The sequence below is a fragment of the Molothrus aeneus genome, chromosome 19 (assembly GCF_037042795.1).
Source record: "Molothrus aeneus isolate 106 chromosome 19, BPBGC_Maene_1.0, whole genome shotgun sequence".
Taxonomy (NCBI): domain Eukaryota; kingdom Metazoa; phylum Chordata; class Aves; order Passeriformes; family Icteridae; genus Molothrus; species Molothrus aeneus.
The window spans coordinates 1,924,367-1,952,118 of NC_089664.1; the positions used below are offsets into that span (position 1 = coordinate 1,924,367).

Genomic DNA, 27,752 nt, shown 5'->3' on the forward strand with positions numbered 1-27,752 from the left:
GCCCAGCTCAGCTGCTGTGAGCAGCACACCTGATGGTGCTTCTGTGGAGGGGGATGGAACATAATAAAGATAGTGTAGAAAGTGATCTCACCCCTAAGGAGTTGCAGCTGGGCCAATTAGCAGAGATTAGGAATAGGCCTGACTTTAACAGGCCACACTGTAAGCAATGAGAAGAAGAGTGCTGTAAAAGAGTGGGCTGGTGGGTGAGAAGGGGGCTGGAGTCAGTGGCTGCTTTGTGAAGAAGAAAGAGTCAGTGCTCTGAGGAGCTCCCCACAAGAAACACCAAGAAGGTGTGAAACTTTTGCAATAAGGAGACACCAGCATGGAACCCCTGCAATGAGATAACAGCAATTCTGCACTTTGGGAAGTGATGTCACACCTGATGTCACCCCAGCATTTTGGGAAGTGATGTCACCCCAGCCCTGCTGAGCTCTGCCCTCCTCTGAGATGTTTCCTCTGTGCCTGGACCCTGCTCTCAGCAGTGCCAAACAACCCCTGCACCTCCATCCTCAGCTCATGGTGTCTCCAAGCCCAGAGCCTCCTGCTTTTGGGGCATTTTGAGCAAAACCCAGCTGCTGCTTTGGCTGCCTGCAGTTTGAGTGCTGAACTCTGCCACCCACTGCTGAGCCAGGGGCCCCAGAGCCTCCTCCTGCCCATCCCTTCCTGCCTGGGGACTCTGAGGAGCTGCTCTGCCTCAGCCTGGCCCTCCTGGAGCACAGGGTAAGTGTCCCCTGGGGCTCTGTGTGTGCTTTAGCCACATTCTGCCTTGACAGGAATTATTGCTAAAGGCAAAGCTTTCCATGGTGTCACCCCAGCACTGCTGGGGTTTGTAAGGGCTGCAACAGGGGAAGGGGTTTTTACATAAAGAGTGGGAAAATCTCTGTCCTGCTCAGAGCTGGAGGCTGGGTGTGGGTCCTGATGCCTCCCCTTCACATCCAGATCAGCTCTGATTATAAAATCATAGAATTCCTGACTGTTTTGGGTTGGAAGGGACCTTAAAGCTCCTGTTCCACCCCTGCCATGGCAGGGACAGCCCTGTCCAACCTGGCCTGGGGCACTGCCAGGGGTCCAGGGGCATTTCTACTGCTGCTCTCCAGGCAAGTTTGTGTCTAATGGTTTGGTGATTCCCCTCCCAGTTAAACAAAAAGTATATTTTTTTTTTCTGCTTTGCCTTGACCAGTTAAATCCCATTTCAAATTCTGTGGTAATTCCTCGGTGTTTTCACTTTACCACTTAAGATTTTTCCTCTCACTCAGAGTGCAGATCCTCTGCCCCTTGTATTAATAAATTATTGTATCTATTAAAGGTTGCTGTCTGCAGAGTAGGCATTGAAGCCAGGCTATGGCTGTGGGAGGGAGATAAAGCCCATGGGGCTTTATTTGGGGATTTTTGTCCCCCTGAGCTGGTTGCTGTCACAGTTTTGGGTAGAAAAGCAAGGACCCACTTGTTGCCAGCTCTCTGCTGTGGGCTGGGGTTTTGCAGCTTTGTGGATGATGGTGCCAGAAAACAAAATATTGTGAAAAAACCTTTGATTTAGAAAGGTTCATTTCTGGGAAGGGCAGTGAAAGACAGAGGAAAACAAAGGGTTAAAGGCTGCCTGTGTTAGGAGCCACTGTCCTTGGCAATAATACTCAGCATTCCCTGAGCCTCTGGGATCCCAGATTTACCAGAGTGGGGTTAAAGCTGCACTGAGGAGATGCCCCCCTGCTCCAGCCAGGCTGCAGGAGCCCTGCTGGGGACAGAGGGGTCCTCAGCACCTCCTGGGCTGTCCCAGCCACATTCTGTCACCAAAACCAGGAGCACAAGGACGGCGCAGGTTCATTTTGGGTACCTCTGGCTGCCCAAACCAGGAGAGAGCAAAGGTGCCTGTGTCTGAAAACACTGAGGGCAATGTGAGATGCCCTCAGGCTGGGAATGTGTCCCTCATCTCTGGGGATGTACAGGGCAGGCTGAGAGCCCCAGTCCCACAGAGCATTTTGGGAGGTGCTGGGATGTGCCACAGTGGGCACAGGGGCCAGGCTGTGAATCCAAGCGCTTAAACACAACCACAATGTGATTTCAGGACCAGCCACAGGTGAAGCTGAGGCTGCCAAGAGGCCAGGGAGGAGTTTCACAGCTGGGCTGAAAATCTGCCCCCCAAAGAGGGGCAGTGGGTCCCTGCCAGCAGTGCCAGCCTCACTCCTCACCCCCTGCCCGCTGCCAGCCTGGCACACCCTGAGCGTCCTCAGTGCAGAGAGAGCCTGGGGGATGCTGAGCCCCCAGCCAGCCCCCCCAGCTGTGGTGCAGACACTTCTGGAGCCAAGATCAGCTCCTTGACCTCCTCCCTCAGCAGTGAGTGCAGCTCCTGTGCTGCCCTTTCTCCTTCCTTGTGGCACAATTGTGCTCTGGGCAGGGGCAGCCTCACCTCCAGTGCTGGGGGCGGTTTGGGGCACCACGAGAAAGGAAAGATTTTGAAATGTTGTGAGAAAGATGTTGAACCATCAGAGAGTGCCCAAAGGAGGTGGTGAAGGGCATTGAGGGGAGCTCTGTGAGGAGCAGCTGAGGCCACTTGAGAGCACTGAAGGGAAACTCAGCACAGTTGGAATTTCCTCATGAGAGGAAGAGGAGGAGCAGCTCCCATCTCTGCTCTGGGCCAGGGCAGCTCAGGCTGAGCTCAGGGCAAGGTTCTTCCCCCAGAGGGTGCTGGCACTGCCCAGGCTGCCCAGGGAATGGGCACGGCCCCGAGGCTGCCAGAGCTCCAGGAGCCTTTGGGCAGCGCTGCCAGGGATGCCCAGGCTGGGGCTGCTGGGGGGGCTGGGCAGGGACAGGGGCTGGATTTGATGATCCTTGGGGTCCCTCCCAGCTCAGGACATTCTGTGATTCCATGAGATCAGCCAGGGTTGTGCTGAATTATCCATCATCCATGCTGCAACTGGAACCTGAGCTGGAAATGTGGATATTTCCTCAAATCAGAAGCTCTGTGCTCTCCTGGCTTTTCATTTTGTGCTTCACTGTGCAGCCTTTCAGAATCAATCAGTTTGCAAACCCCAGGGTGATAAAAAGGAGCTCACATGGATTTCTCAAGTACAGAACAAGCTCAGTTTCCTTTTCCTTTGGTTTGTGGGAGACAAGTCCAGGGCCTGGACTGGATGATCCTGGTGGGTCCCTCCCAGCTCAGGACATTCTGTGCTGCCCAGCTGAGCACAGCAGGTTTGACAGTGACTCCCAGCAGTTGTGTATCTGCACACGAAAAGCAAAATTCCAGATTTGGCCCCTGCAACTGCCAAGAGTCCTGTGCAGGCTGAACTCAGAGTGACCAACCTGGCCCCAGATCCTCAGGATCAGGGGTCTTTGGAAAGATGATGAAAGCATTCCTGGTGCTTCCTCCTGTCTGCTGTGGCCTCCTGGGGGTCCTGGGCCATGTCCTGGCCCCTCTGGCACGGAGCCATTGCCTTCACCATGAGCGGGGTGCTCGCCCTGGCATTGCCCTCCCTGATCTCTGTTTGCTGATGGCAGCTCTGAGCAGCTCTGCTGGCCCATTTCACACCCACTGGGCTGTGGGAAAGGCCCAGGAGCGATCCCAGGCACTCCTGGGAGATCTCATGGGGCACCTGATGGAGATCCAGACCCCGAGGTTCCTCCTCCTGCCCTGTGCCAGAGCTCCTGGCAGCAGCACTGCAGGACTTTGGGTTTCTCTCTCCTCCAGTGCCACTGAGGGTGGTTCCTGTGGGCAGGGACTCCCTGGGCTGGAGGGAAGCTCTGAGCAGGCACCTCTCCTGCCTGTTCTGGAGGCTGGATCTCCCACATGTGGGACTTTTACACTGCTGAAGACCCAGACCTTGTTGGATGCAAGGGGAGAATTTCCAATTAAAGTCATAAATCATGGGAAAGCCCGGCAAAAATTACCATGGGTCTCCTGCCCATGAATATTTTGTGTTTTTTTCTCTTCCCCCAGGATGAGAGTCTCTGAATCCAGCGCCCCACATTCAGATCCCAGTCTGTCCCTGGGCCACCCAGAGCAGCTCAGGCTGTAGGGACCCAGACTGGGAGAGAAGGGGGTGAAATGAGGACTAGAGCAGGAGATGGAGAGAGGAAATGCTCCCCAGGCAAGGCAGCAGCTTGGAGATTGGGGTTGATTTTTAGGATTTGCTGTGAACTCAACCCATGAGCATGACACAGGGTCCACATTTCACTTCTCCACCCCTCAAATCTGTCTGAATGATCCTTCCCCTTCCCACCTTGCCTCTTTCAATGGAGAACCTGCAGATAACAGAGCAGCTGGGATTTGCTTTTTGCACCAGCAGAGCTGGGTACAGAGCCCTGGCTTTGCTCTGGGATTCTGTGGATGCTGTGGTGAGTGAGGGGATGGGAGGAAGCAATTCCACCTCTCCCAAGAGGAGCTGGGCAATGTTGGGATTTTCATCAAGGTTTTTGTTCCCAGTGCCCCATTTTGGGTTTGGGGTCTGCTCTAATGTAACCCCACAAATAACCTGATTATCCTGGAGCCTGGTGTGGAGGGCAGAAGTGACTGATGGCAGATTTGTTTTCTAACTTGGCTTCTCTGTACTAATTAATTCCTTGATTAATCCCCACCTGCCTGCCTCACTGGGGTTGCTGTGAAGCTGAATTGAATTTGTGTCTCTCATGCACCTGGCAGGCTCAGAGGTGCTGTTCCCTGTTGGATAAATCCTGTCCCCAGCAAGCTGCACCTTGGGTCTGGGCTCTTTCTGAGGTGAGGAAACACTTTTGGATTAGTGATTGATGGATAAATAAGAGGACATTTGTACATATCTGTGGGGAAAGTTTCTGTCCCTGTGGCCCCATTTGCCAAAGTGGCAGCAAACAAATGAAGCCTCAAATTTCAACATTCATCTGAGCAAGAGATGGGGAGGAACTGAACCAGGATAATCCCTTTTTATTCCACCAGGGAGCATAACTCTAATGATTTTGGTACTAAACACTTCTGCAGGCCAGCAGTCACCATTTGATTCCTAACTGACTGTCCTTTAGGGATTCCCTTGGGACAGGCAGCTCTGAAACCCAGAATTGCTCCCAGGCATGGCAAAGAACAAGGAATTAAAACAAATCTACAGTCCTGCAAGCAGTGCTAGCTCAGGATACATTTAAACCCCAAATCTACCCCAAGCACCCTCCAAACCCTGTTGTTTCTCCTCAGCTGGAGCAGTAACTCCAGGAAAATCCTTCCATTCCAGATATGTTTGGTGTAAAGGAGCTTTTGGGAATATGGTCCTTATTCTTAGAGGAAAATGGTTTTGAGCTTGTAGTATTTTTAAGGTGATTTCCTTATGCCTTTCTGAGATGGATTTGTGCTTGTAAGGAGCATGACCAGCCCATTCCTTGGTTAATCCAGATTCTCAGTGCTGGTGGGGAATTAGGAGCAGATCCCACAGCCAGAGCTCAGAGTTCCAGCAGGAAATTACAGCTGCAAACTCTTCCTCCTGCACATTCCCTGGCTTTCCCAGAACCCTTCCTGCCCAGAATCATCAGCTATTTGCATATTACACCGATAATGAGCCCTGGGAGGCTTTTCATGATGTCAGAGCCCGGCGGTCGCTGCGGGAGGAGGCTCTGGGCTGCTGCCCTGGGGCTGGGGATGCTCAGGGTCGGTCCCAGCCGGGCTGCGGGATGCCAGCGGTGCCAGCCTGGGGTGCGTGGGCAGCCCAGACGCTCCTGCCCAGCAGGAACCGTGGCCATTTACCCTCATTTTTAGGTGGTGACTTAGAGAGGAGCTTCCTGTTGCTGAGCTGGCAGAGGCTCGGCAGAGCAGGGATGGATGTGCCCTGGCAAAACCCACCCAGGGATGGATGTGCCCTGGCAAAACCCACCCAGGGATGGATGTGCCCTGGCAAAACCCACCCCAGGCTCTGGGGAATGAATCTGTAGAACATTTTTAAAGTTTGATAGGTGGTTTATATAGTGTGTATCTGTATGTAAACGTTGAGGTAAGAAATACTGACTTAGAAATGCCTCTCAGTTGCCCCATCTCTAGATCAGAAAAGAGCATAATGTATATTATCATTATGTGTATATATAACACCAGGCTGGCTGCACCCTCGGGATGCTGCTCTGCCTGGGGGCTCTTGGGAAAGATTTATTTTATTTTATTTATTTTTATTTTATTTTTTCATTTTATTTATTTTGTTTTGTTTTTTATTTTATTTATTTAATTTTGGGGTTTTTTAATTTTGGGGTTTTTTTTAATTTTGGGGTTTTTTTTAATTTTGGGGTTTTTTTTAATTTTGGGGTTTTTTAATTTGTTTTTTTTTAACTTGTTTTTTTTTAATTTTGTTTTTTTTTAACTTGGATTTTTTTAACTTGGGTTTTTTTAACTTGGGTTTTTTTAATTTGGTTTTTTTTAATTTGGGGTTTTTTATTTTTGTTTATTTTGGTTTTTTATTTTTTATTTTATTTTATTTTTTATTTTATTTTTTATATTTTATTTTCTTTTTTCTTAATTTTTTTCTTAATTTTTAAAATTTATTTTATTTTATTTTTATGCTGCCCTGCCTGGGGGCTCTTGGGAAAGTTTTATTCCTGCTCCACAGAGCTGTGGAGGTGGAAGGGACCTCATGAGGCCACCCAGGGCAAACTCTTGCACAAGCAGGGTCAGCCAGAGAGGATTGTCACGTCTAGTGGCTTTTGAGCATCTCCAAGGATGGAACATCACCTCCCTCGGCCCCCAGGCAGCACCTGCCAGCTCAGGGTGCCATCATCACCTTTGTTGGTGACTCATGTTCAGGGCAGTGTCCTCCAGGACCCCCAGGTTCTTTCCTGCCTTTCCCTGGTCCCTCTCTGAAGCAGAACTTTTTATTTCCTCACTGTTGAGCTTTTATAAAATTTCTGCCTCCCCCTTCCCAGCCTGTCCGGGTCCCTCTGGCACATTGCACATCCCTCCCAGTTTGGTGCCAACAGCAAAAAGTGTCAAAAGGGCATTCTGCCCCCTCAACCAGACCACTAAACGTTAATGAGGAGTGGAGCCAGGATTCCCAGGATTATCCCTGGGATACAGAATCAGCCACTGCCAACCAAATTTTGTGCCGCCCATCACCACCCAACCACTCCCCAGTTTTCAATCCATTCACTCCCTGCTTCTCCAGCCCCAATAACTCAGACCTCGAGAGTCAGGGCTCCAGGTCACCAAATCAGTTCTGCAGTGTTGGAGGGGATGAGCTGCATTTTCAAAGTCATTTTGCACCCCAACCAGCTGGAAAATTGATGTGGGAAAATCTGCAGGTCAGTCAATCATCCCGGGTGACCTGCAGGAAGCAGAGGCTGGAAACTGAAAAGGCCACATCCCCTGTGACCTGCCAGCCAGGACCTTGGTGGCTTTTCCTGCTCTGAGCACAAACAAAAGCAATTTTTAAAGCTCCTGTCCTGGCATGAGGCCACTGGAGTCTGCCAGCACCTCCAGGGCAGCTCACTGATGGAACTGGGAGCAGGATAAATATTTACAGATGGATTTCTATGAAAAGGTGTCTTTGGATGCCCCAGGCATGGGTTTCTGTTAAAACCTTCCCTATTCATAGAAATCTGCCCCACTGGGCTGTGTTCAGCTCCATGCTGAGCTGACTTGTGGCCCCTGCTGGGCTCAGTCGCCCCAAAACCAGCAAAAACCATCCCAAATCCATTTCTGCTGGAAATGGGGTGATCAGTGGCTGCTTTGCACCTCAGTTTACCCCCAGAAGGTCACAATGTTCATTTGGCCCAGTACCTCCCTGCCCCAAGGGGGTACCAGCCTTTCCAAGCCCAGGAAACTAAAAGATGATGAGCCAAGAAAACCAGTGAGATTGTCACACAGGGGATGCCAAAGAAACTCCTGCTGTCTCACAGAATCACTGGGTTGGAAGAGACCTTCAAGACCATTGAGTCCAACCCAGCCCCAACCCCTCAGCTCAACCCTGGCACCCAGTGCCACATCCAGGCTTTGTTAAACACACCCAGGGATGGGGACTCCACCACCTCCCTGGGCAGCCATTCCAGAACTTTATCATTCTTTATCTCCTCCTGCACCTCCTCCAGCTGGCTGGCAAGGGCCCATCCTTGTGCCTCAGTTTCCCCCCAAACCACCCTCCAAACCCTGTTGTTTCTCCTCAGCTGGAGCAGTAACTCCAGGAAAATCCTTCCATTCCAGACATGTTTGGGTTTAAAGGAACTTTTGGGAATATGGTCCTTATTAACTTAGAGGAAAATGGTTTTGAGCTTGCAGTGTTTTAAGGTGATTTCCTTATGCCTTTCTGAGATGGATTTGTGCTTGTAAGGAGCATGACCAGCCCATTCCTTGGTTAATCCAGATTCTCGGTGCTGGTGGGGAATTAGGAGCAGATCCTACAGCCAGAGCTCAGAGTTCCAACAGAAATTACAGCTGCAAACTCTTCCTCCTGCACATTCCCTGGCTTTCCCTGTGCCCTCTGCTGAAGCTCATCCCCATCCCGAGCAGGGGCAGCTGCACTGGGGGTTTCTCCTCTGCTCAGGGCTGAGGGTGCTGATCCCCTCACAGAGGTGACCACAGCTGAGCTGGGAGCAGCCCTGGCAGCCCCAGGGTGCTGCTGGAGCCTTGCTGGGAGCACTGGGACCTGCCTGCTAAGGCCAAACTCGGGGCTGTTTTGCCTTTCTGCAGAGGGGAGTTGTCGGGTACCTGTTGCCCCTGTTGCTGATTTCCCAACTTCCAAGAGTTTGACTAAGCCCTCCCTGTCGGGGGAGACCCTCCTGGAGTGTTTTTGTGTCAGGAAAGAGAGATGCACTGGATCTTTTCAGTCTTCAGGTTCTTGTTTATTGTTATCTTGTCTAGAATTTTGCACGCTATCCACACCAGGCTCAGCACGCTGGAAAAGCACCACAAAAATGGCCAACAATCTCTTGTTACAAAGTGTTTTAAAACTAAACTATCCAATTAGGAACTGACACCTAGATTATTTCCCTTTTTAACCCCATAACTGATCCCCAAAATCCTGCAATGTGGACTTTTCCACCCAATTACAAAATGCCACCCATACCCATGAAGAAGAAGAAGAAAGAAGCAGCCCAGGATGACACCCTGTGCCCTCCATCTTGCTTCCATCCACAACATACTAAAAATCCCAAAACCTGAAGGGAGGGATGGGGACAGGGCTCAGGCAGCAGTGCCCCTGGGGACTGGCACTGTCCCAGCAGCAGCTCCAGGGCATTGCTGAGCTCCCCAGGCCCAGCATGGGCACTGCTCCCTGGCTCTGTTATTTCTCCAGATCCACTCCCAGGTGAGGCAGGTGGTGCCACCAGGGGTGGGGAGTGGTGTTGTTATAGATGGAAAATGAGCTGATTGGCTCTCACAATTCAAAGATAACTATTGTGTGAATATTAAGAGAAGCTTTAGTGATGTACAGTTATATTATTGTAGTTTAGATGTCCTCTGTTCTCCCCATAGTTCCCTTTCCCCCCTGTATTGTTGCCATCAGACAGCCTGGGCTGTCCAGGACAGGTACAAAGAAGCTGCACAGGTGTCCCTGGCATGGGGCAGCTGGAATGGAAAAGCTTGGGGGTGCTCAGGGGGTGGGCATGGAAACACCTGATCTGTAATCAAGTTACAAGAAAGCAGTTTCCACTGATAAATGGCAAAGAAGAGCTGCCTGACAGACTTTGGGAGGGGCCAGGGCTGGCTGATGCAACCCCCAGGGGTATAAAAGACTGAGCATCCATCTTGAAGATGAACCAGCCTCATGGTATCCATGAGGGGCAGTTCTCAGTGCTGCAGCTTTTTCCTTGTGTAGTCATTTGTTGTATTTTTGTTAAGGTTTAATAAACCTCTTTAAATTTCCAAAGTGAGCAGTGGTTTCTGACAGTATCATTGTAGGGGGCCCCCAGTGCAGGGAATTGTGTGCTCTGAGTCTATGGTTTAGAAAGTTGAACAATTGTTTTATTAAAACTATACTGGATTACACTAATACTGTATTAAAATTATACTAAAGAGATACTCTACTCTACTCTACAAAAGATACTAAAGAAAAACTTGTGACTACCTAAGACAACTTGACTTAATTAACCAGAGAAACAAAACAATCTTCACCAGTGCCCAATAACTAAATCACTTTGAATAAACAATCTTATAATGCTTTCCACAAGTGTAAAACAACAAGAGCAATGAATATAAATGAAAATTGTTTTCTTTTGTTCTCTGAAGTTTCTCAGTACCTTTCCCAGGAAAAATCCTGGGAAAGAGAATTTTGTCTCTCTCTGTTCAGAGAATGTGAACACCACAGAGTGGTGGCACCCGGGTGAGGGAGCGGGAGCAGGTTCCTGTCCAGGGCTCCCCTTCTGCCCACAGGGTTGGGAGAGCCTGGGAATGGCTCCTCCCTGCTGTGCCCAGGCGTGGTGGCACCTGGGGATGGCCAGGGCTGTCCCTTCCCCATCAGGACCCCATGGGCAGTGCCACTGGGGCTGATGGAGGGATGCCATTCCTGCCTGGGGATCCCATGGTGGCACAGCTCAATTCCCTGGGTTCTGGCCCCTTTGCCTGGCCTCTCCCAGGGGGCTGCTCCGGCTCTGCTGCTTCCTCCCCCCCATCCCTGTCCCTGCTGCCCAAAGCTGGCTCAGGTGTGAGCCAGGGGCACTGCCCAGAGGAGGTTCCTGCCCTGCCAGGCTGGGATGGGTGGCACAAACCCCAGACTGGGTTTGGGGGGCCCAGGAACCTCCTCTGGCTCTGGGTGGGGCCCCGAGTGCTGTCCCCTCCCTGCAGGCTGGGTTTGTGGTGTTCTGGGGGTGGAGTGGCCCCAGGGAGCCCATGGCACCTCTCTGTGGGGTGGGGGATGTTGGCTCCTCACCCATCCCCTGGGGCAGCCTCCTCTTCCTCCTGCCTGGCCCTGGGAGGATGAGGAGGGCCTGGGGCTGCACGTGGGGCTGCAGTGGGGACCCTCTGTCCCCTCACTGCCACCACCCAGCCTGGTCACTGCAGCCAGGACAGCCTGAGCACATCTTTACTGATTCAATGAGGAGCTGTGTCCTTCTCCTGCCATGGGCAGGGCCAGGGGTGCTGGAGCCACCACAGCTGTCCCCAGGCCAAGAGGGACACAGCTGTGCCAGCTGGGGCTGTGTCAGGGCAGGGCTGTCCCCACAGTGCCCCTGTCTGGGTTGGGCTGGGTGTTGGGTTTGGCTGCTGAGCCAGGGTAAACCCACAGGGTCAGTGATGTCCCTGCTCTTGCTGGGCAGCAAAGGAGGGGCAGGTGAGGATGAGGTGAGGATGAGGATGGGGGCCTGCAGCAGCAGCTCACCCCAGTCAGTGCTGGGAGAGCACCCCAGGATTTGGGCAGTGGCAGAAGCTGCATTTGGGGCTCGGTGTTGTCCAGAGGGAATCGTGCTGGGAGCTCAGGATGAGCATCCAGGGGGAGATAACTCTGCAATGGCTGCTGCTGTGGCAGGAAAACAAACCTGGGTCAGCTTAATCTCAGCTGGGAAAGGGAGGGGAGCTGCATGGATGGGGATGCCCTGCTGGAGAGTAAAAGGAATTCCTTTTGGACAAATCTACACACAAAAGGAATTAAACAAGGCCAAAATGAAGTGCTTAGAGAGCATTTGCACCAAGAACAAGGGATTTTCTAGGGCTCTGGTTTGGTTTAAATTGACATTAAAGCCCCATCAAGGGGAGATTCTGGTTCTACCTGTGTAGGATCTGGATTGAGTTACAGCCCCTGAGGTTCAAGCCCTGAGTGCTGAAGCACCTCTGGCTGCTTTGCTCTGCAGAAATCTGCCAGAATTTACCTTTGCTTTGGGAAGAGGCCTGTAGTAAGCTGGCAGCAAGGTGATTTTCCCTAGAAAACAAACATTTTCCCCCCCAAATACCCACCCAGGCCTCAGACAGGGCCCCTCCTCAGGGCAGCCTTGTTCTGTGTAGCAAAGGCCAAACCCTGCAAGCTCTAAAGTTGCCTTAAAAGTGCTTAATTCACTTTTTGACCCTTTAAAAGTCCCAGCTCCTGAAATCATGTGATTGCAAGGAGATGACATTGCTGAGGAAAGCACAGGGTTTGGGTAAGCACTGAGAAAACAAAAACCACCAGCGAGGAGCCTCCTCCTGTTTTCTTCAGAAAAATCCCCTCATGACTGGGACAAACACAGTGGGGCTGGCCTGGAGGCCCTGCTGGCAGCAGCCAGGCTCAGTGTGGGCAGGGAGGGAAGTGAAAAAGCTTTGCATTTGTGTAAGGCTGCAAAATGGGGTTGCCAAACAGGATACAGGCTGGGAAACCAGCTGGGCAAGGAGGCTGTGGCTGCCCCAGTGCACCAGTTGCTGATAATTGTATTTACTTTAAAAGGAGTTGATCTTTTTGGTGGCTCACTGCTTGTTTAGACTCTGCTCTGGGCACTCTGCTGCTGTGGGAGCTTTGGTGCACTGAGATTTTTGATATTCAGTTTTGCTGAAATAAATGCTGCTGGTTAAAATTTGCATCCCAGGGTTCTGGCTGGAGCCTGGGGAAGGATGTCACAGGGCAGCAATCACAGAATTATGGAATCATTCGGGCTGGAAAAGACCTTTAAGATCATCAAGTCCAACTGTGAGCCCAGCACCAGCACTGCTCACCACTAAGCCTCCAGAGCAGATTCTCACATTTCTGTGGGCACTTCCAGGGATGGGTGACTCCATCAGCTCCTGGGGCCGCCTGTGCCAGTGCTTTCCAAGCTTTTACATTATTTTTTTTCTTAATATCCAACCTCAACCTCCCTTGTGCAACTTTCCTCTCCTTCTGTCACTTGTCCTCTCCCTGAAGCCCAGAGCTGGGTGGGAGCCCCTGGGACAGAGCTGCTGCTCCAGTGTGGGGAGCTCCAGCTCATGGTTTCTGTCTCTGAAGAGATGAGAAGGAAGGGAGCTCCCCCTGTGAGTCAGAGCCAGCTGGGGCCTCCTCTGCAGAGATCCCAGGGAAATGGGTCCCTTTGGCTGCCCTGGGAGCTTTGTGCCTGCTTTGTGCCCTGCTTTGTGCCCTGCTTGTCCTGCCTGGCTGTGGGTGATCCCAGGGAGGGGTTTGGGTGAAATTCAGCCCAGCTGCTCACCTACCCAATGGGTTTTGTGTTCCTGTGCTGCTTTTCCTGCCCTGGCAATCAGCTCTTTGGCTGGAGGTTGTCCCTGGCACCTCCCTGGAGGTTTCCTGGGGTCAGGCGTGTGCCACGTGCCCTCTCCTTTCCCCCCAGTTTTTTTTCCTGCAGCCTGAAGTGACTGTCGCAGGATTACAGAGTAAATTCAGATGGAAGCCTGTCAGGGGGAAGCTCTTTGGGGTTTATTCTGTCTGAGGGCAGCTCAGGGCAGCTCTGCTGAGCCCTTTCTGCTGCCTTGAAGCAGAAAAGCCTCACCCTTACAAATGTACACACACCCTCGAAGCTGAAAATAACCCCCAAAATGTTCAGCCTGGAGAAAAGGAGGCTCAGAGTCTTTTCCAACCTCACTGGTTCCGTGAGTCTGTGAAAATGATTTATAAGAGCTTTCTGCAAACAGCCCTAAAGCAGCTCTGTGCTGGAGGGAGCCTGGCCTGCTCTGGAGCTCACACAGACCTGAGGCTGCAGGGCAGGAGGGCTCCAACCCTGCCTGGGTTGAAGGATTTCAGCTTTACAGGGGTGGTGCTGGGTGCTGCTTGGGCTGGGACTGTGGCTTTCCCAGGCATATTCAAATATGACATAAACTATGATGTGTATGTGCATATATATATGTATTTATGTGTCATATAGATGTGTATTTATATGCCATATATATGTATTTATACATCATATATATGTGTTTAAATGTCATATATATGTATTTATACATCATATATATATTTATATGTAATGTATATGTATTTGTCTTATGTATATGTATTTATATGCCATATATATGTATTTAAATGTCATATATATATGTATTTATACATCATATATATGTATTTATAGGTCATATATATGTATTTATATGCCATATGTATATGTATTTGTCATATGTATATGTATTTATATGCCATATATGTATTTATATGTCATATATATACGTATTTATGTCATATATGTGTACTTATATTCATATATATGTATTTATATGCCATATGTATATGTATTTATACACCATAATATGTATTTAAATGTCACATATATATGTATTTATATGTGTGTGCACAGAAAAAGGTGTAGCAGCACTATTTGAATGAAGGCAAAGCAATTTGGGTGCAACTCTGAGCAGATTTGCTGTTCCCTAAATGTGTTTTAATTGTAAAGGAAAACTGTTAGTTCAGCACTTTTGCAGGAAACTGTAGAAGTGGTTGGGACTGGGGACAGGGGGATACCAGCACAGCCCCCCTGGCACTGGGTGGTCTCTGCTGGACCCCTCTGAGTGGCTCTGACCCACCTTGGCCACCCCCTGGACATTCCCAGCCCCTGCCCCATCTGTGCCCCATCCCATCCCTGCCCCATCCCACCTCCTGCCCCATCCCATTCCCTGCTCCACCCCATCCCCTGCCCCATCCCATCCCATCCCATCCCATCCCATCCCATCCCATCCCATCCCATCCCATCCCATCCCTGCCCCACCCCAGCCCTGCTGGGGCAGCACCTTCCCCCAGCCCCCCGGGGTCCCCCAGCTGCAGGAATCCCCCCCTGTCCCAGCACCGTGCACGCAGCAGAATTCCCCCCCAGCCCCTCTAATCCCTTTATGGTGTTTTTGTGCCGGGCTCCTCCTGCCGATGCTGCTCTTTGCCTTCCCTCTAATCTCCCCACAGAACTGTTTGGCAGGACAAGAACCAGCCCGGGCTGGTCCCACCGATCCCGGGGAGGGGGAATGCTCTCCGCGGGGGCTCCAGGGCTCTGGGAGGTGCTGTGGGGGTTCAACAACCAGGGAGGAATTCCCTCAGTTCTGAGCAGCGTCCTGAACCCTGGAGGGTGATTTAGAGTAAAACCCAAATTCTCCATCCCCAAATCCCTGCTTTGTGCCCAGGGATCTTCTTGGACAAGTGGATGGAGGGATCTGATAGCCAAGACCCAGCCCTCTGGGTGCAGCCTTCTGCTGCAGCACCAGGGGAAGGTGCAAAAAGCCAGCCCAGGAAGTAAATTAGCCCGTGTTTAACCCCTTCGTGGTAAAACATATTGTGTTACTGAAGATTTTCAATCTGAGAAATGTCTTAATGATTTACTACTATCCTATCAAAGCAAGAAATATCTTTGGTGCATTTTGGCAAGGCTGGAAAATGCTCAGGCTGATAAAACTGTACAAGAAGGAAATGTAGGAAGCAACTTCCTTAAAGCATTAGGAGTGCTTTCTGGAGAAAATTGGAAAGCAGGATCTTTGCAAATTTGGTTAAAAACCTACATGTAGTAGGTCTGCAAAATGCTATACAGAAGAGAAGGTTAGGGATAAATCTAGTTTATTATAAGGCAAGGAGCAGAAAGGATTATGCACCCCTGAGGAAAGGTTCTTTTCAGTTTGATAAATGCAGTGTATCTCTCGAAGTCAGAGAGATAAAAACTGGAGGAAGAATTTAGTGCTTGGCCAGGTCTAACTAGGCTGGGTCTCCAGACTGATCCAAAAAAAGACACCGGGAAGGGGATCAGCCCTGCTGCATTCTGCATCCCTGTGGGCACGGGGGTGACATTCCAGATGGCACCACAGGTGATGGTGGATGGTTGGTCCCGGCTGGAGCAGCACAGCAGAATCAGTTTCTCTCCCTGCTGTGCTCCATGTGGGGGAACCCCTCTGCTGCAGCTCTGAACGGGCTTCACAAAGTCCTCAGGAGATTTAATCTGTGACCTTTTACTTCTCCAAGGACACCCCTGCTCCCTTTGCTGCCCTGGCTCCGACCTTGGGCCGGTGGCTGATTCTGGGAGCCTGCTGGTGGTTAATATTTACTGTACCTGGCGAGGAGGGGAGCAGGCAGGAGCCCGCTGATTGCAGAGCCGGGGCTTGTTTGGGGGAAATGTCACTGCAGAGCCTCGGGAGCCAGGAGTGAATGGCGCTGCTGTTGTTGGTGTAACAGGGTTGTTGCTATGGAAATGGCTGAATTAGGTTTGGGGAGATGAGGCTTGATCCCAGGAAAAACTGACTGAGCAGGTGCCCAACCTTACACGGCAGAAATGTTTTTTCCTGCTTGCCAAAATCCTTTTTGGTGTGAAATCATTGTGTATATTTGGTGAGCTGCCTCGGGGGTGGTGTTTGGGCAGGGATGGCACCGTAGCACTTGGGGACCTTGGCAGTGCTGGGTAACAGCTCGGCTCAGTGACCTTTTCCACCCTTAGGAATTCTGTGATTCCACTCCTGTGCCCCCACAGGCTGCTGCTGTCCCAAACATCACAAACTCACTGTGTTTGCCCTCCTGGGACCAGGTGAGGGATTATTGGTGTTTGTTCTGTCTTCCCCTTTTGGGTGTTTTGGTGCTCAGTGATTCCAGCTGCTCACAGAGGAGCTTCCCAATCCAGGTTACTGGGTTAACTCAGCCTGGATTTTGTTCCATTTCTCCCTGGGTTTCTGCCCAGGTGGGCACATCCAGGAGGGAAGCCAGAGGGATAAAATGAGCCTCTCCCCCACCCAGCTGAGTCAGGAAGGTGCAGGGGCTCGGCAGAACCCTCCTATCACACTGAGCACACCCCTGCTGCTCCTGCTGGCTCTGGAGGATGCAGTTCCCGTCCCTCGGTGGGGTTTGCCTTCCTTCCCAAGGGAAGCAGATCCATCTCTGAGCTCTCTGCTCAGCATCAGCCGCTGCTTCTCCAGCCCTGAGGCCGGTCCCGGGGGCTCCAGCTCCCCAGGCGGGATGGAGATGGAGATGGAGATGGAGATGGAGATGGAGATGGAGATGGAGATGGAGATGGAGATGGAGATGGAGATGGAGATGGAGATGGGGATGGAGGTGGAGATGGGGATGGGACAGGAGCCGAGGACCCGGCGGAGCCGCTGGCTCCTCCCCGGCTCGGTGCTGCTCGTTGTTGCTCGGTGTTGCAACGCCTCCGGGAAAGGGCTGCACAGCCAGGGGTGCATTTCCTCCCGCCCTGGGACGATTTCCAAACAAGAATGAGGAAATGCTGAGCTTTGCAGCCACATTCGTGGATGTGTCCCTAAAATACCCCGCAGAGGGAGGCGGCTGCTTTCGAGCTGCACCCCATCTGCAGTTGCAGGAGACCCTGAATGCCACCGGGGCAGGGCCAAGGACACGGGGCAGACCTGCAGGGCTCCGGGACCCTGGGCACATGCCCGTGTGCCCTGGGAAGGACACAAGCTCCTTCCCAGGCGCTCTGCTCGGGCAGCACCCACGAGCTGTGGGGTGGGTGACGTCTGGCCCGCCCGCAGCCCGCTGCCACTGATGTCACCGCCCGGTCACCCAAATTGCTAATTGAGTTTTGCTTCTGCCGCTGCCAATCTCATTTCCTGGTTCTTGTGCAATCCCAAGTGCCTTCAGGTTTCTTCCCGATTCTTTATCTGCCTGCGGGACCAAAACACCTTCAGAAGAAAAACAGAGCTGATGTCTTGGGTCAGTGCCCGGGGAGGAGATGTCCTGTGGGGGGCAATCAACCGTGAAGCAGGTTTTTTTTAGCTGCCCTGGTGTTTTGCAGCAAAAGCATTCCTGGCGGTGAGTCAGGCAGCCACAAACATGAGGCTGTCTTAAGAACCGGGGGAATTAGCAAAAACCCGACTGCTTTAGAGCCCAGTCATGCCTTAAAGCCTGTTCTCCTTTTGTAACATCGGAAAACTGCTTGAAACCCGAGGCTGGGGAGTCGAAGCGCGCTCAGCCCGCCGGGTTTGCTTGGGGGGTTTGTTTGGAATCTTGCCCTCCTCCCAGAAAGAAATCCTGGAGTATTTGAGATAAGCCCCGGAGGCGCCGGCACGGGCTGTGCCCACGTTGGTTGAGCCCATGTTGGCTGTGCCCATGTTGGCTGTGCCCTGGCACGTTTGGGGTCTGTCTGCCCCGACACGTGGGAGCCTCTCACGCAGGATCTATGGAAAACTGGGAAGGCAGCGATGCGTTTAATTCACCTAATTGGATCTGCGTTCGGCTCAATAGCTGGAAATTGCTGCTGTATTGAAATAATCGACTCAAATTCACACCTGTTGGCTGAGGATTTTTAGCTGACTGTAAATCACGGCAGAGCCTGTGCTGAGCGTGGATAGTTTGGGGGTTTAAAGAGACTCTGCTACGCTCTGGTGCTTAAAAATTGTGCTTTAACTCGGCGGTTTATAGATGGGAAGGGCTGAAGTAGGAGATTGCGGTGTTTTCCCAGCAGCTCTCAGCCTTTCCTCCCGTCTTTTCCAAGGAATGCCTTGGGGGCCAACCCAGCCCTGCAGCCACGGGGGAGCTGAAGCTGGGTGGGAAGGGGTCGTTCTTGGGGTGGCCAGGGCAGGATGGGGGGAGAGACGTAATGGTAGGGGGAAGCTGGCTGTCCCTGTCCCCATGGATTGGGCTGCCCCTGTGCCGGGAATCTGGCTGTCCCTGTCCCCATGGATTGGGCTGCCCCTGTGCCGGGAATCTGGCTGTCCCTGTCCCCATGGACTGGGCTGTCCCTGTCCCCAGGGACTGAGCTGCCCGCGTCCTCAGGAATTTGGCTGCCCCTGTCCCAGGGATCTGGCTGTTCCCGTCCCCATGGATTGGGCTGCCCCTGTGCCGGGAATCTGGGTGTCCCTGTCCCAGGGATCTCGTTGCCATTGATGTCCCCAGGACCATCCAGGCACCCAGATGCGTTCCATCACACATCCACATGGTCCCAGCCAGGTTTTGGGGTGCTGGGGGAGCACAACCCAGCAGCCTCCCCAGTTCCCCCCCGGCAGCAATTTAGCAGCGCTGGGAGAAAAACACCTGCACGCGTGTACGAGGGCAACCCTACACAAACAAGGGGCGAAAACGGATGACACACGCAGAGAGGGAACCGGAGGTAGTGAATAACATTTTCAATGAGTAACACCTGTTTCTTTAAATAAAAAGTTATTTAGCCAATAACTCACTACTTTAAACAAAAAAGCGATGCTTTAGCCGTGAGATACCTGTTGTTTTTAATAAGTAATATTTTAATAAGAAAAGAAAACGATACTAAACGTCCTCAGTGGGTGTCCCGGAGGTGGGGGCCGGGGCCCGGCGCTGCCGCCCCGGGGCGGAGCCGCCTCCGCGCCGCCCCCGGACCGCGGCCGCCTTTAAAGCGCGGGCGGAGCGGGCGCGGGCAGCGCTGGGGCCGGTGAGCGCGGGGTCACGGGTTCGAATCCCGCCGGGGGAGGCAGCCGGGGGGAGCCGGGGTGGCTCGCTATGGGCTGGGAGCTTGGTTTGTAACATAGCCCTGGGGAGATGGGCCGGGGGTGATGTGGCACTCACCTGTGCGCCCCCGCAGGGCCGTCGCCATGTCGGTGTCGCACAGCTCCAGGCTGAACAAGCTGGTGCGGGAGCAGTACATGAGGCTGCCCCAGGATGGGAGGGTCCAGGTCACCTACGTCTGGATCGACGGCAGCGGCGAGGGCGTGCGCTGCAAGAGCAGGACCCTCGATAAGGAGCCCAAGAGCATCGAAGGTAACGCGGCTGCTCGTCCCTCGGGTGGTGGGTGGTGTGGTGGAGGGCCCTGAACATCACCTGGGAAAAGTTCTGCAGTGCTTGGGGGGGTGGGAGCTGGGACGGGCTCTCCCTGGTCGTATGGCACCAGTGGTACCTGTTGCAGCTGTCTGGTGGGGTTGTACCAGGAGCAGGGTGAATATCCAACCTGCGTCCCTGCGGTTTGCTTAATCCGCTAATCTCTGCTATTAGTGCTGGGTGGGAAGGGGAAGATGAGCTCCTCGCCCCTTTCCTCCAGGCAAACAGGCATGGAGACCTGTCGGCATCTGGATGGGCTTTGGCAGAGATAGGTGGAGTGGCTGAGACTGATCCTGCCCGTGCCTGGTGGTGCTGGGGTGGGCTGAACACGCTGATGCTCAGGGAGCACCGAGGGGCTCCGGGGATGTGCAAGAAAACCTTTGTGGCTGACATCCATCCCATGGAACTCGGCACCCCTTGGGGGCTCCATCCTGGATCTGAGCCACTAGCACTTGGCACAATCCATATGTGGGCCTTTTCCCAACCTCACTCCCACCTCCTTCCCCCTCCTGCCCCGCAGATGTCCCCGAGTGGAATTTCGATGGCTCCAGCACGGCACAGGCAGAGGGCTCCAACAGTGACATGTTCCTGGTGCCTGTCTGCATGTTCAGGGACCCTTTTTGCCTGGACCCCAACAAGCTGGTGCTCTGCGAAGTGCTGAAGTACAACAGGAAACCCGCAGGTGAGCACCCCGAACTCCCGAGGGTCACCCCCTTATTATTTAGGGTGCCACCTCCCCAGGGCCCCTGCTCGGGACCGCCGGCCCTGGGGCACAGCTGAGCGCCGAGCACTTGGCCCGAGGCTCCGAAATCCAAGCGCTGGTGGCGGTGGTTGTTTGCAGGAACCTGTTTTAGTGGCACGGGGCGAGGAGAAGAGCAGCGAGACGTGGAGTTCACCAAAGGCGTCTCCCGCCTCTTGAGCCCGAGCTCGCCCAGCCCCGGGGGGAGCGGGAGCTGCAAGTGCGGGGTTCTGACGTGCCCGGGTTGTGGTGGCTCTTCTCGCTGGTGGGAGGCTGCAGAAAAGGAAGGAGAAGATGCTGAGCCGGCGAGTGCTCGCTCACAGTGACCTTTAGCAAACAGAACGGGAGGCTCTCGCGCTTATCGCCGAGGCTGCGCTCGCAGGAGCCTGCGGTCCGTCTTGTCCCTGTGATAAAGCCCCAGACACAGGAAAAGGAGCCTCTTTGCAGGGACGCGCCGAGGGGCTCCTGGAGGGGTTATTTGCCGGCAAACACCGGATATTTGCCACTGAAGCAGGGCTGAGCCCCGCTGGGTGTGCGGGGGAGGGAGAGGGCATCTGCGGGTGATGCAGCTCTGCCGGGAGAGCAGCGGGCAGGGATGGTGAAAGACGGGGCTGATTCCTCTTCCAGCAGCCTCCAGACAGGGTGGGGGAAGTGTCTTGGTTGAGATTCCTGCCCGGCAGCTCCTCCACTGGAGGAGTTGGTAAAGAGAGCCCCCGATCCTGGGGCTCCCGGGGCACACAGAGCTCAGCCCAGAGCCCCGATGGTGAGAGGGGTGCACCCTCCAGCCCTCCCCAGGGTGGGTTTCCATGGACCTTAAAGGTTCTGTGGGCTCAGGAGAAGAAATTCTCCTAGCCTTGCTCCCCATCTGCCACTGCTTCCCTCCAACCCCACGCTCTGTTGTAGCTGCTCTGGGTTTTTATTGCAAGTTAGGGCAGAATGTGCAGCCTGGAGCCTGCCTATCCGTGTCACAGCAGTTTTTCAGCCTTTTTCGCTGATGTCTTGGTCCAAGATCTCATTCCCCTTGCCTGGCTCGTTCATGTCTGGACAGTTCTCTGCTATCTGTGTTTTCCTGGCAAAGCCCCAGATGCCTTGAGCACCTCGAAAGGCCAAGGCAGGGCCAGCCAGTCTGGATGCTAACCAAAACCATGGAGCTGCAGAAAGATAAGGATAATTAAGATGAGGCTGGTAGAAAGAGGATGGGGGTGAAGGAGTGATGGAAGCCCCTGTTCCCAGGTCTGCTGAATGCCTGTAGGATGGGGCTGGGGTAAGGCTCCTTGTCTCTCAGTGAGTAAGAGGAGGAGGATGGACCATCAGCAGTGGTTTGGAGAACAGGATAATTAAACCCTCTTGACCTGTGGCCTGATGCTCCGGTGATGGAGTAACTGTGAGGAGGAATTTGATGAGCAGGAAGGGGGATTCACTCGTGATTTCCTTAAGGCTTCTGTGGGAAACCCTTGGCAGTGGTGGAGCCTCAGTCTCAGGGTGGGATGGAGCAGAGGGCGGTGGGTGCTGGGTCACAGCACAGCTCTAACCCAGACCTGTCTGCCCCCAGAGACCAACCTGAGGCACACGTGCAAGAAAGTCATGGACCTGGTGAAGGACAGCCGGCCCTGGTTCGGGATGGAGCAGGAGTACACCCTGCTGGGCATCAACGGCCACCCCTACGGCTGGCCCGACAACGGCTTCCCCGGCCCGCAGGGTAAGAGCCAAAAATCCAGCCCAAAATCCCCCCTCAGCCCCCACCCTGCTGCTTGTGGGGTGCTGGGAGGGGGCAGTGAGGCCATCCCCAGCCCCGGTGCAGCTCTGCCGTCAGGGGTGACCCCAGGCAGGGGCTGTTTGCCGGGAGCACCTGGTGCCCCGTGGCTCACGTGAGCCATCCCGCCGGACCCTGCTTGCACAAACAGCTCAGCTGCACGACTTGTTTGGCAAGGGCTGGAGAACTGGGCTGGAAAAACCTCCTCCCCTTGGCTGTTGAGGAAAGGGCTTGGCATGGTGCGTTGTGCCCTCCTGCAGCAGCGAGCCGGCTCCTCAGCTGCCTCCTGGGACAGAGCCAGAGGTTTCCCAAGCTGATTTTTGTGTGGACCGGCTGCTTGCAACATCTCCCTTCCCCCAGGCGGGAGAAGATCTTTGCCTTACCTGCTTGAATGAGGAAGATATCAAACCCCAGCGAATTGGATTTTCTAGCTGTGAACAATGCCAGCTGTTGTCAGAACAATCTCGGAAGCTTGATGTGCTCAGAGGGTGAGGGAGGTGCCCCGGGGCAGACCAAACTTTGCTTATCTCGAGGCCACCTCCCAGCTGATGTGTTACAAGTACTATGGAACTGCCCAGATAAGGCTGAGGTTGCACAGATGAACTGCTCACGCTGCTAATCCTGGAGCTGGGGTCGGTGGCTTGATGTCCTGTGGAGAGAAACATCATTTTAATTCCCATAAATCCCCTGCCCATGGCAGCAGGTATCTGGGAGAGTGGGATTATGTTACAGAGCTGTTGTGGCTCCCCGAAGTTTTCCTTGGGTGGTGACTCCTTGTTCTTTCCAGGCCCCTATTACTGCGGGGTTGGAGCAGATAAGGTGTACGGGCGTGATATCGTGGAGTCCCACTACAAGGCCTGTCTCTATGCGGGGGTGAAGATCTGTGGCACCAATGCCGAGGTGATGCCCTCCCAGGTAGGTGTGGATGGCCCCAGGCAGCTCATTCCCAGTGATGGATACGATATTGTGAGGCTGGAATAACCCAGCAACTCCCAGCTCCTCTGGAACTCTGAATCCAGGGACTGCTCACACTGGTTTTGCTTAGGGGGGAGCAGTTGCACTGCTGGAATGGAAATGTGCATTTGATTTTCTCCTAACTCACCCCAAGCTCCTTGCACAGCTCAGGCTGAGCTCTGGCTGCCAGAGCAGAGCTGGGAACTCCCCATGGGAGCTGGGATGGGCTGCAGGAGCACCATGTGGAGTGATGGGGTCTGAGCCCTGTTCTGGAACTGGGAACCAGGCAGCTCGGGTGGGACATGGCCTTGGGGAGCAGCTGGGAGGATTTGGGTTTATCTGGGAGTGAGCAGCAGGGAGCCCCTGATTGCATTAGGCAGGTGGCCAGACTGACTGGGACCTGCAGCCACTGACTGTCCTGCTGCTGATGTGGCAGTGATAAGCAGGGGCTTAGCAGCAGTGGAGCCGAGGCAGGACTTTTACCCACCCCACTGTTTGCCCCAAATTCTTCAGGGTCCTTCTTGGCTGCCTTCCACATCCTGGGCTCAGGCTCTTCCACGCCAGCAGCCACAAAGACGTCACTCTGTGCTTAGTAACCGTGGGTGGTGCAACCCTGGCTCCAGCCAGGCAGGGAGCAGCCCTGGGAAGGACTAACAGGCTCCTCGTTAATCCTCTGCCCTGTTTGCAGTGTGGGCTGGGGGTCTTGCTCACACAGCTCCAGCCTCAGTCAGATGTGGTGTTTATTTATCTCTGTTTTGATTAAAAACCCTTCTGATTTGCTCTACATAGCAATGAGCAGTTTCTTCCCATTTTTTTGCATGCCAAAGTTGTCCTGTTGCTTGCCTCAATGCTCCCCATCCTTGTTGCTGATTCCCAAGGGCAACATTTAGCCACAGTCCAGGCTGAGAGTGGCAGGGATGTGGAGGTGCCCATGTGCCCATCCTTACCTGTTCATCTGCTCCCCTTTGCAGTGGGAATTCCAGGTGGGCCCGTGTGAAGGCATTGAGATGGGGGATCACCTGTGGATGGCTCGGTTCATCCTGCACCGTGTCTGTGAGGACTTTGGGGTTGTGGCCACTCTGGACCCCAAACCGATGACCGGCAACTGGAACGGCGCCGGGTGTCACACCAACTACAGCACCGAGGAGATGCGCAGAGAGGGGGGTCTCAAGTGAGTCCTGGGGGGTCTCAAGGGGAGTCTCAGGACTCAAGTGAGTCCTTGGGGGCTCCCTGGGATGTGCTTGGGTGTGACTGTGTTCACAGGGGTCCGAGGATGAGGGAAGAGATGAGGATCTGACTCCATGTTTCAGAAGGCTGATTTATTATTTTATGATATATATTATATTAAAACTATACTAAAAGAATAGAAGAAAGGATTTCATCAGAAGGCTAGCTAAGACTAGAATAGGAAGGAATGATAACAAAAGCTTCTGTCTTGGACAGACAGTCTGTGATTGGCCATTAATGAGAAACAACCACATGAGCCCAATCCCAGATGCACCTGTTGCATTCCACAGCAGCAGATAACCATTGGTTACATTTTGTTCCTGAGGCCTCTTAGCTTCTCAGGAGGAAAAATCCTAAGGAAAGGATTTTTCATAAAAGATGTCTGTGACACCTGGGAGCTTGGGGTTGTCCTGGGCCATATGGAAGCATCTCCCTACCTGTGTGGCTGCACCAGGCAGGGCTGGGGATATCCCAGCTCATTATTTTAAGAGCAGCTGATTACATGAGGGATCCCCTGTGCTGTCCTTGTCCCTGCACAGGAGGAGGGGGTGACACCCCCCAAATGGACCTGCTGAACCCCCTGTGCTCTCCCACAGGCACATCGAAGCCGCCATCGAGAAGCTGAGCAAGCGGCACGATTACCACATCTGCGTGTACGACCCGCGGGGCGGCAGGGACAACTCCCGGCGCCTCACCGGCCACCACGAGACCTCCAACATCTTCGAGTTCTCGGCCGGCGTGGCCAACCGAGGCGCCAGCATCCGCATCCCGCGCCAGGTCGGCCAGGACGGCTACGGCTACTTCGAGGACCGGCGGCCGGCGGCCAACTGCGACCCCTACGCGGTCACCGAGGCCATCATGAGGACGACGGTGCTCAACGAGACCGGGGTGGAGACCAAGGACTACGCTGAGCACTGAGGCACCGGGGTGGGTGGAGGTTCTCGTGCCTACAGTAGCTTCTCACGTGGGATTTGTGCCTGTGCGGTGTCTTCAGCTGCACGCTCAGACTCTTTAGGAACCTCGCTTCTGGTCTTGTGAAACTTTGCCTTAGAAATATGTATTTTATAGCAAGAGGGAGGGGCCCAACCTATTTTCTCAACTACTTTGTTTGTTCTGGTTCCTGGTTTTAGGTCATGAGGTTTTTTTTAAAAAAACTTGGATTGAATTTTTTTTCCCTGATGGACTTTACACTGTGATGTACATAGATTCCAATGTGGATGCTGCAGCTGCTGCTGTTTGCACCTGTGGAGGGTGGGTGCTTTTTTTTTTCCCCATATCTTTGTTGCAAGGAAATGATAATAAATAATTTTCCTGGCTGCGTGGCAGCTGGGTTATGCTGTGGCGAATGCATTTTCCTGTAACTCCTAGAGCTCTGTGGAATTTTTAATTTGGGTGGTGTTGGTGGGTTGCAGCTACTGAGTGCCTGGACAGGAGCAGGAGGAGCAGAGATGCTGGAGGATCCTTGAGGCAGGTGCCTGGAGCTGCCTTGCCTCATGTTCTGGACCAAAGGCCATCTCCTTCCATCGTGATCCCAAAGGCAAACAGAGCAGTGTGGGCTGAGCAAACAGCGGCCGGAGCAGCAGCTGGCGGGCGTTTACACAGGGTGTGTGCTGCTGAGTCAGCACAGCCAGCCCGGCCCGGGCACAGCCAGCACAGCCCTCCCCTCTGGGGACACCTCTGTGTGCAGCAGGGGACCCTGGGGACTTCCCCTCTGCTGCCTTGGTGAGCCACAGGGTCACGGTGCAGCTCCTTGGGTTGGAGTCTCTTCACAAGGTGGAGGACATGGATTTATTGGTAGAATCACAGGAGGGTTTGGGTTGGAAGGGACCTTAAAGCCCATCCAGGTCCATTCCCTGCCATGGGCAGAGACACCTCCCACTGTCCCAGGTGCTCCCAGCCCTGTCCAGCCTGGCCTTGGACACTTCCAGGGACCCAGGGGCAGCCACAGCTGCTCTGGGCACCCTGTGCCAGGGCTTCCCCACCCTCACAGGGAAGGATTTCTTTCTAATATCTCATCTAAACCTCCTCTCCTTCAGTTTGAAGCCATTCATCCACACCCTATGAAATTCATGTAGTAAAACCCCCAGGAAGGGCATTTCCATGTAGGTGGGATGTTAACAGCATCTCCAGTCCCAGACCCTGGGGTCCCTCTGCAATGCAGCTGTGGGGTGATGGATACAAGCACAGGGGACATCCCCCTAATGCCAGGGACATCTCAGACAGGTCAGGCCACCTGCAGGATGTGACCCAGCTGCAGTCACCAGCAGGGAGTCACTGTAGGTGAGAGGAAGCAGCAGCATGGACAGAGGACATCCAGTGCAGTCATGTGGATTTTGAAACTGGATTTATGTTTATCCTTGAATCTGACACAGGTGACAAGCTGGGCTGGAGGGAGGCTCCTGAGTCCCTCCTGCAGGGCACAGTGCTGCCAGTGGCACAGGGAATGAGGGCCATGGGAGATGGTCAAGCCCCAGATCACAAGCAGCCAGGAGCCCTCAGTGCCTCTGAGCTGTTCAAGAATAAATGTAACCCAGTCCCCACCCTAAAAAGGAAGGGTTTTCCTTCCAGAAGTTGTTGTTTGGGATTTTTATCATTTTTCATCAAAACCACAAGCCTGTCTTGTTTTCCTCTCATTTCTATGGTATCTCTAATGGGTAATTTGAGCACTGGGACAATGACTGATGGATGCAGCTGGAAAATCAATAAAGAGCTAAATCTGGAGTGGGGAGACTCCTGTTTGCTTCCCTGGCTGTACCAGTGGCTGAAGTACTTTAGCTTTCATCATGCTGCTGTACAGACACTGTCAAGTTTGGGAATCATGTGAGTTCACATTTCCAGCATGGGAACGTCTGTGGCTGGACACAGCACTGTGGGACATCCAGACATTTGTGTCTCTGGCTCTCACCCTGGGCTTCCCCTGCAACCAAGCACCATCCTCTCCAGGGTGGGCTACTGAGGCTCCAGGGGCCAGCCAGGAGCTCTCCCAAAGCCACTTCTGGGGCTTTTCTCTGAGCTGGGATCAGTCCTGTCCCCACATGCCAGGAGCCACTGTGTGCTTGGAGGCATTCATGCTATCTTCTGCCAAAACACAGATCTTCTCACTGGTGCTTTTTTGAGGTCAGACTGGGCCAGAAAACACATGTCAGGGTTTTGGTTTTTTCCTAAAGCAGAAGTGATTCCCACCCACAGGGCCCATAGCACAGGGGAAACAAGGACAACAACACATTCCCACAAGAATTTTTCCAATAGTTTTGCTGTGTTTGCCACTGTTGGAGGTGGATTTTTGGGTTCAGTGAGGTGCTGGGGATGGAGCCAGCCATGGGGCTGTGACTTGAGGCCATGGCAGGGGTTATGGTGTCCCCATCCCCGTCCAAGGGTTGGACAATGCTGGCAGGAGACACAGCCAGCATCACCTGGTGCTCTGTGCTGGACTGCAATGGTGGGAGCAGTGCTGGGATCCCAGCTGGGATCCAGCCTGGAATGGGGCTGCTGAGGCTGGGTCACTGTCACCCAGGGCTCCATGAAGGTCTGTCCTGGGGGGGTGGGTCACTGTTACCCAGGGCTCTCCTGA

At 53.4% G+C, this 27,752-nt stretch overlaps 1 protein-coding gene across 3 annotated transcripts; it reads left to right on the forward strand.

The window, feature by feature from the left end:
• The first annotated feature begins 701 nt into the window (after nucleotides 1-701).
• LOC136564670 (glutamine synthetase) lies at nucleotides 702-26,902 on the forward strand. Of its 3 annotated transcripts, none has more exons than XM_066562872.1 (7): nucleotides 702-720; nucleotides 19,276-19,451; nucleotides 20,029-20,190; nucleotides 21,800-21,946; nucleotides 22,788-22,915; nucleotides 23,926-24,125; nucleotides 24,778-26,902. In XM_066562872.1, exons 2-7 carry the CDS (start codon nucleotides 19,286-19,288, stop codon nucleotides 25,097-25,099), a joined length of 1,125 nt encoding a protein of 374 aa, XP_066418969.1. In that variant the 5' UTR covers nucleotides 702-720; nucleotides 19,276-19,285; the 3' UTR covers nucleotides 25,100-26,902. The 3 variants fall into 3 exon arrangements, with proteins under 3 accessions (XP_066418969.1, XP_066418968.1, XP_066418967.1); XM_066562871.1 differs by lacking the exon at nucleotides 702-720 and adding an exon at nucleotides 19,107-19,125; XM_066562870.1 differs by lacking the exon at nucleotides 702-720 and having other exon boundaries at nucleotides 19,247-19,451.
• Nucleotides 26,903-27,752: the final 850 nt, after the last annotated feature.

What these genes read in the sequence shown, in the direction of transcription:
- LOC136564670 (XM_066562870.1), top strand. Translation starts at nt 19,247, where the DNA reads ATGTGGCACTCACCTGTGCGCCCCCGCAGGGCCGTCGCCATGTCGGTG. An exon ending in CGGCTTCCCCGGCCCGCAGG is followed by an intron (nt 21,947 to 22,787) that starts GTAAGAGCCAAA and finishes TGTTCTTTCCAG; the next exon opens with GCCCCTATTACTGCGGGGTT. An exon ending in CCGAGGTGATGCCCTCCCAG is followed by an intron (nt 22,916 to 23,925) that starts GTAGGTGTGGAT and finishes TCCCCTTTGCAG; the next exon opens with TGGGAATTCCAGGTGGGCCC.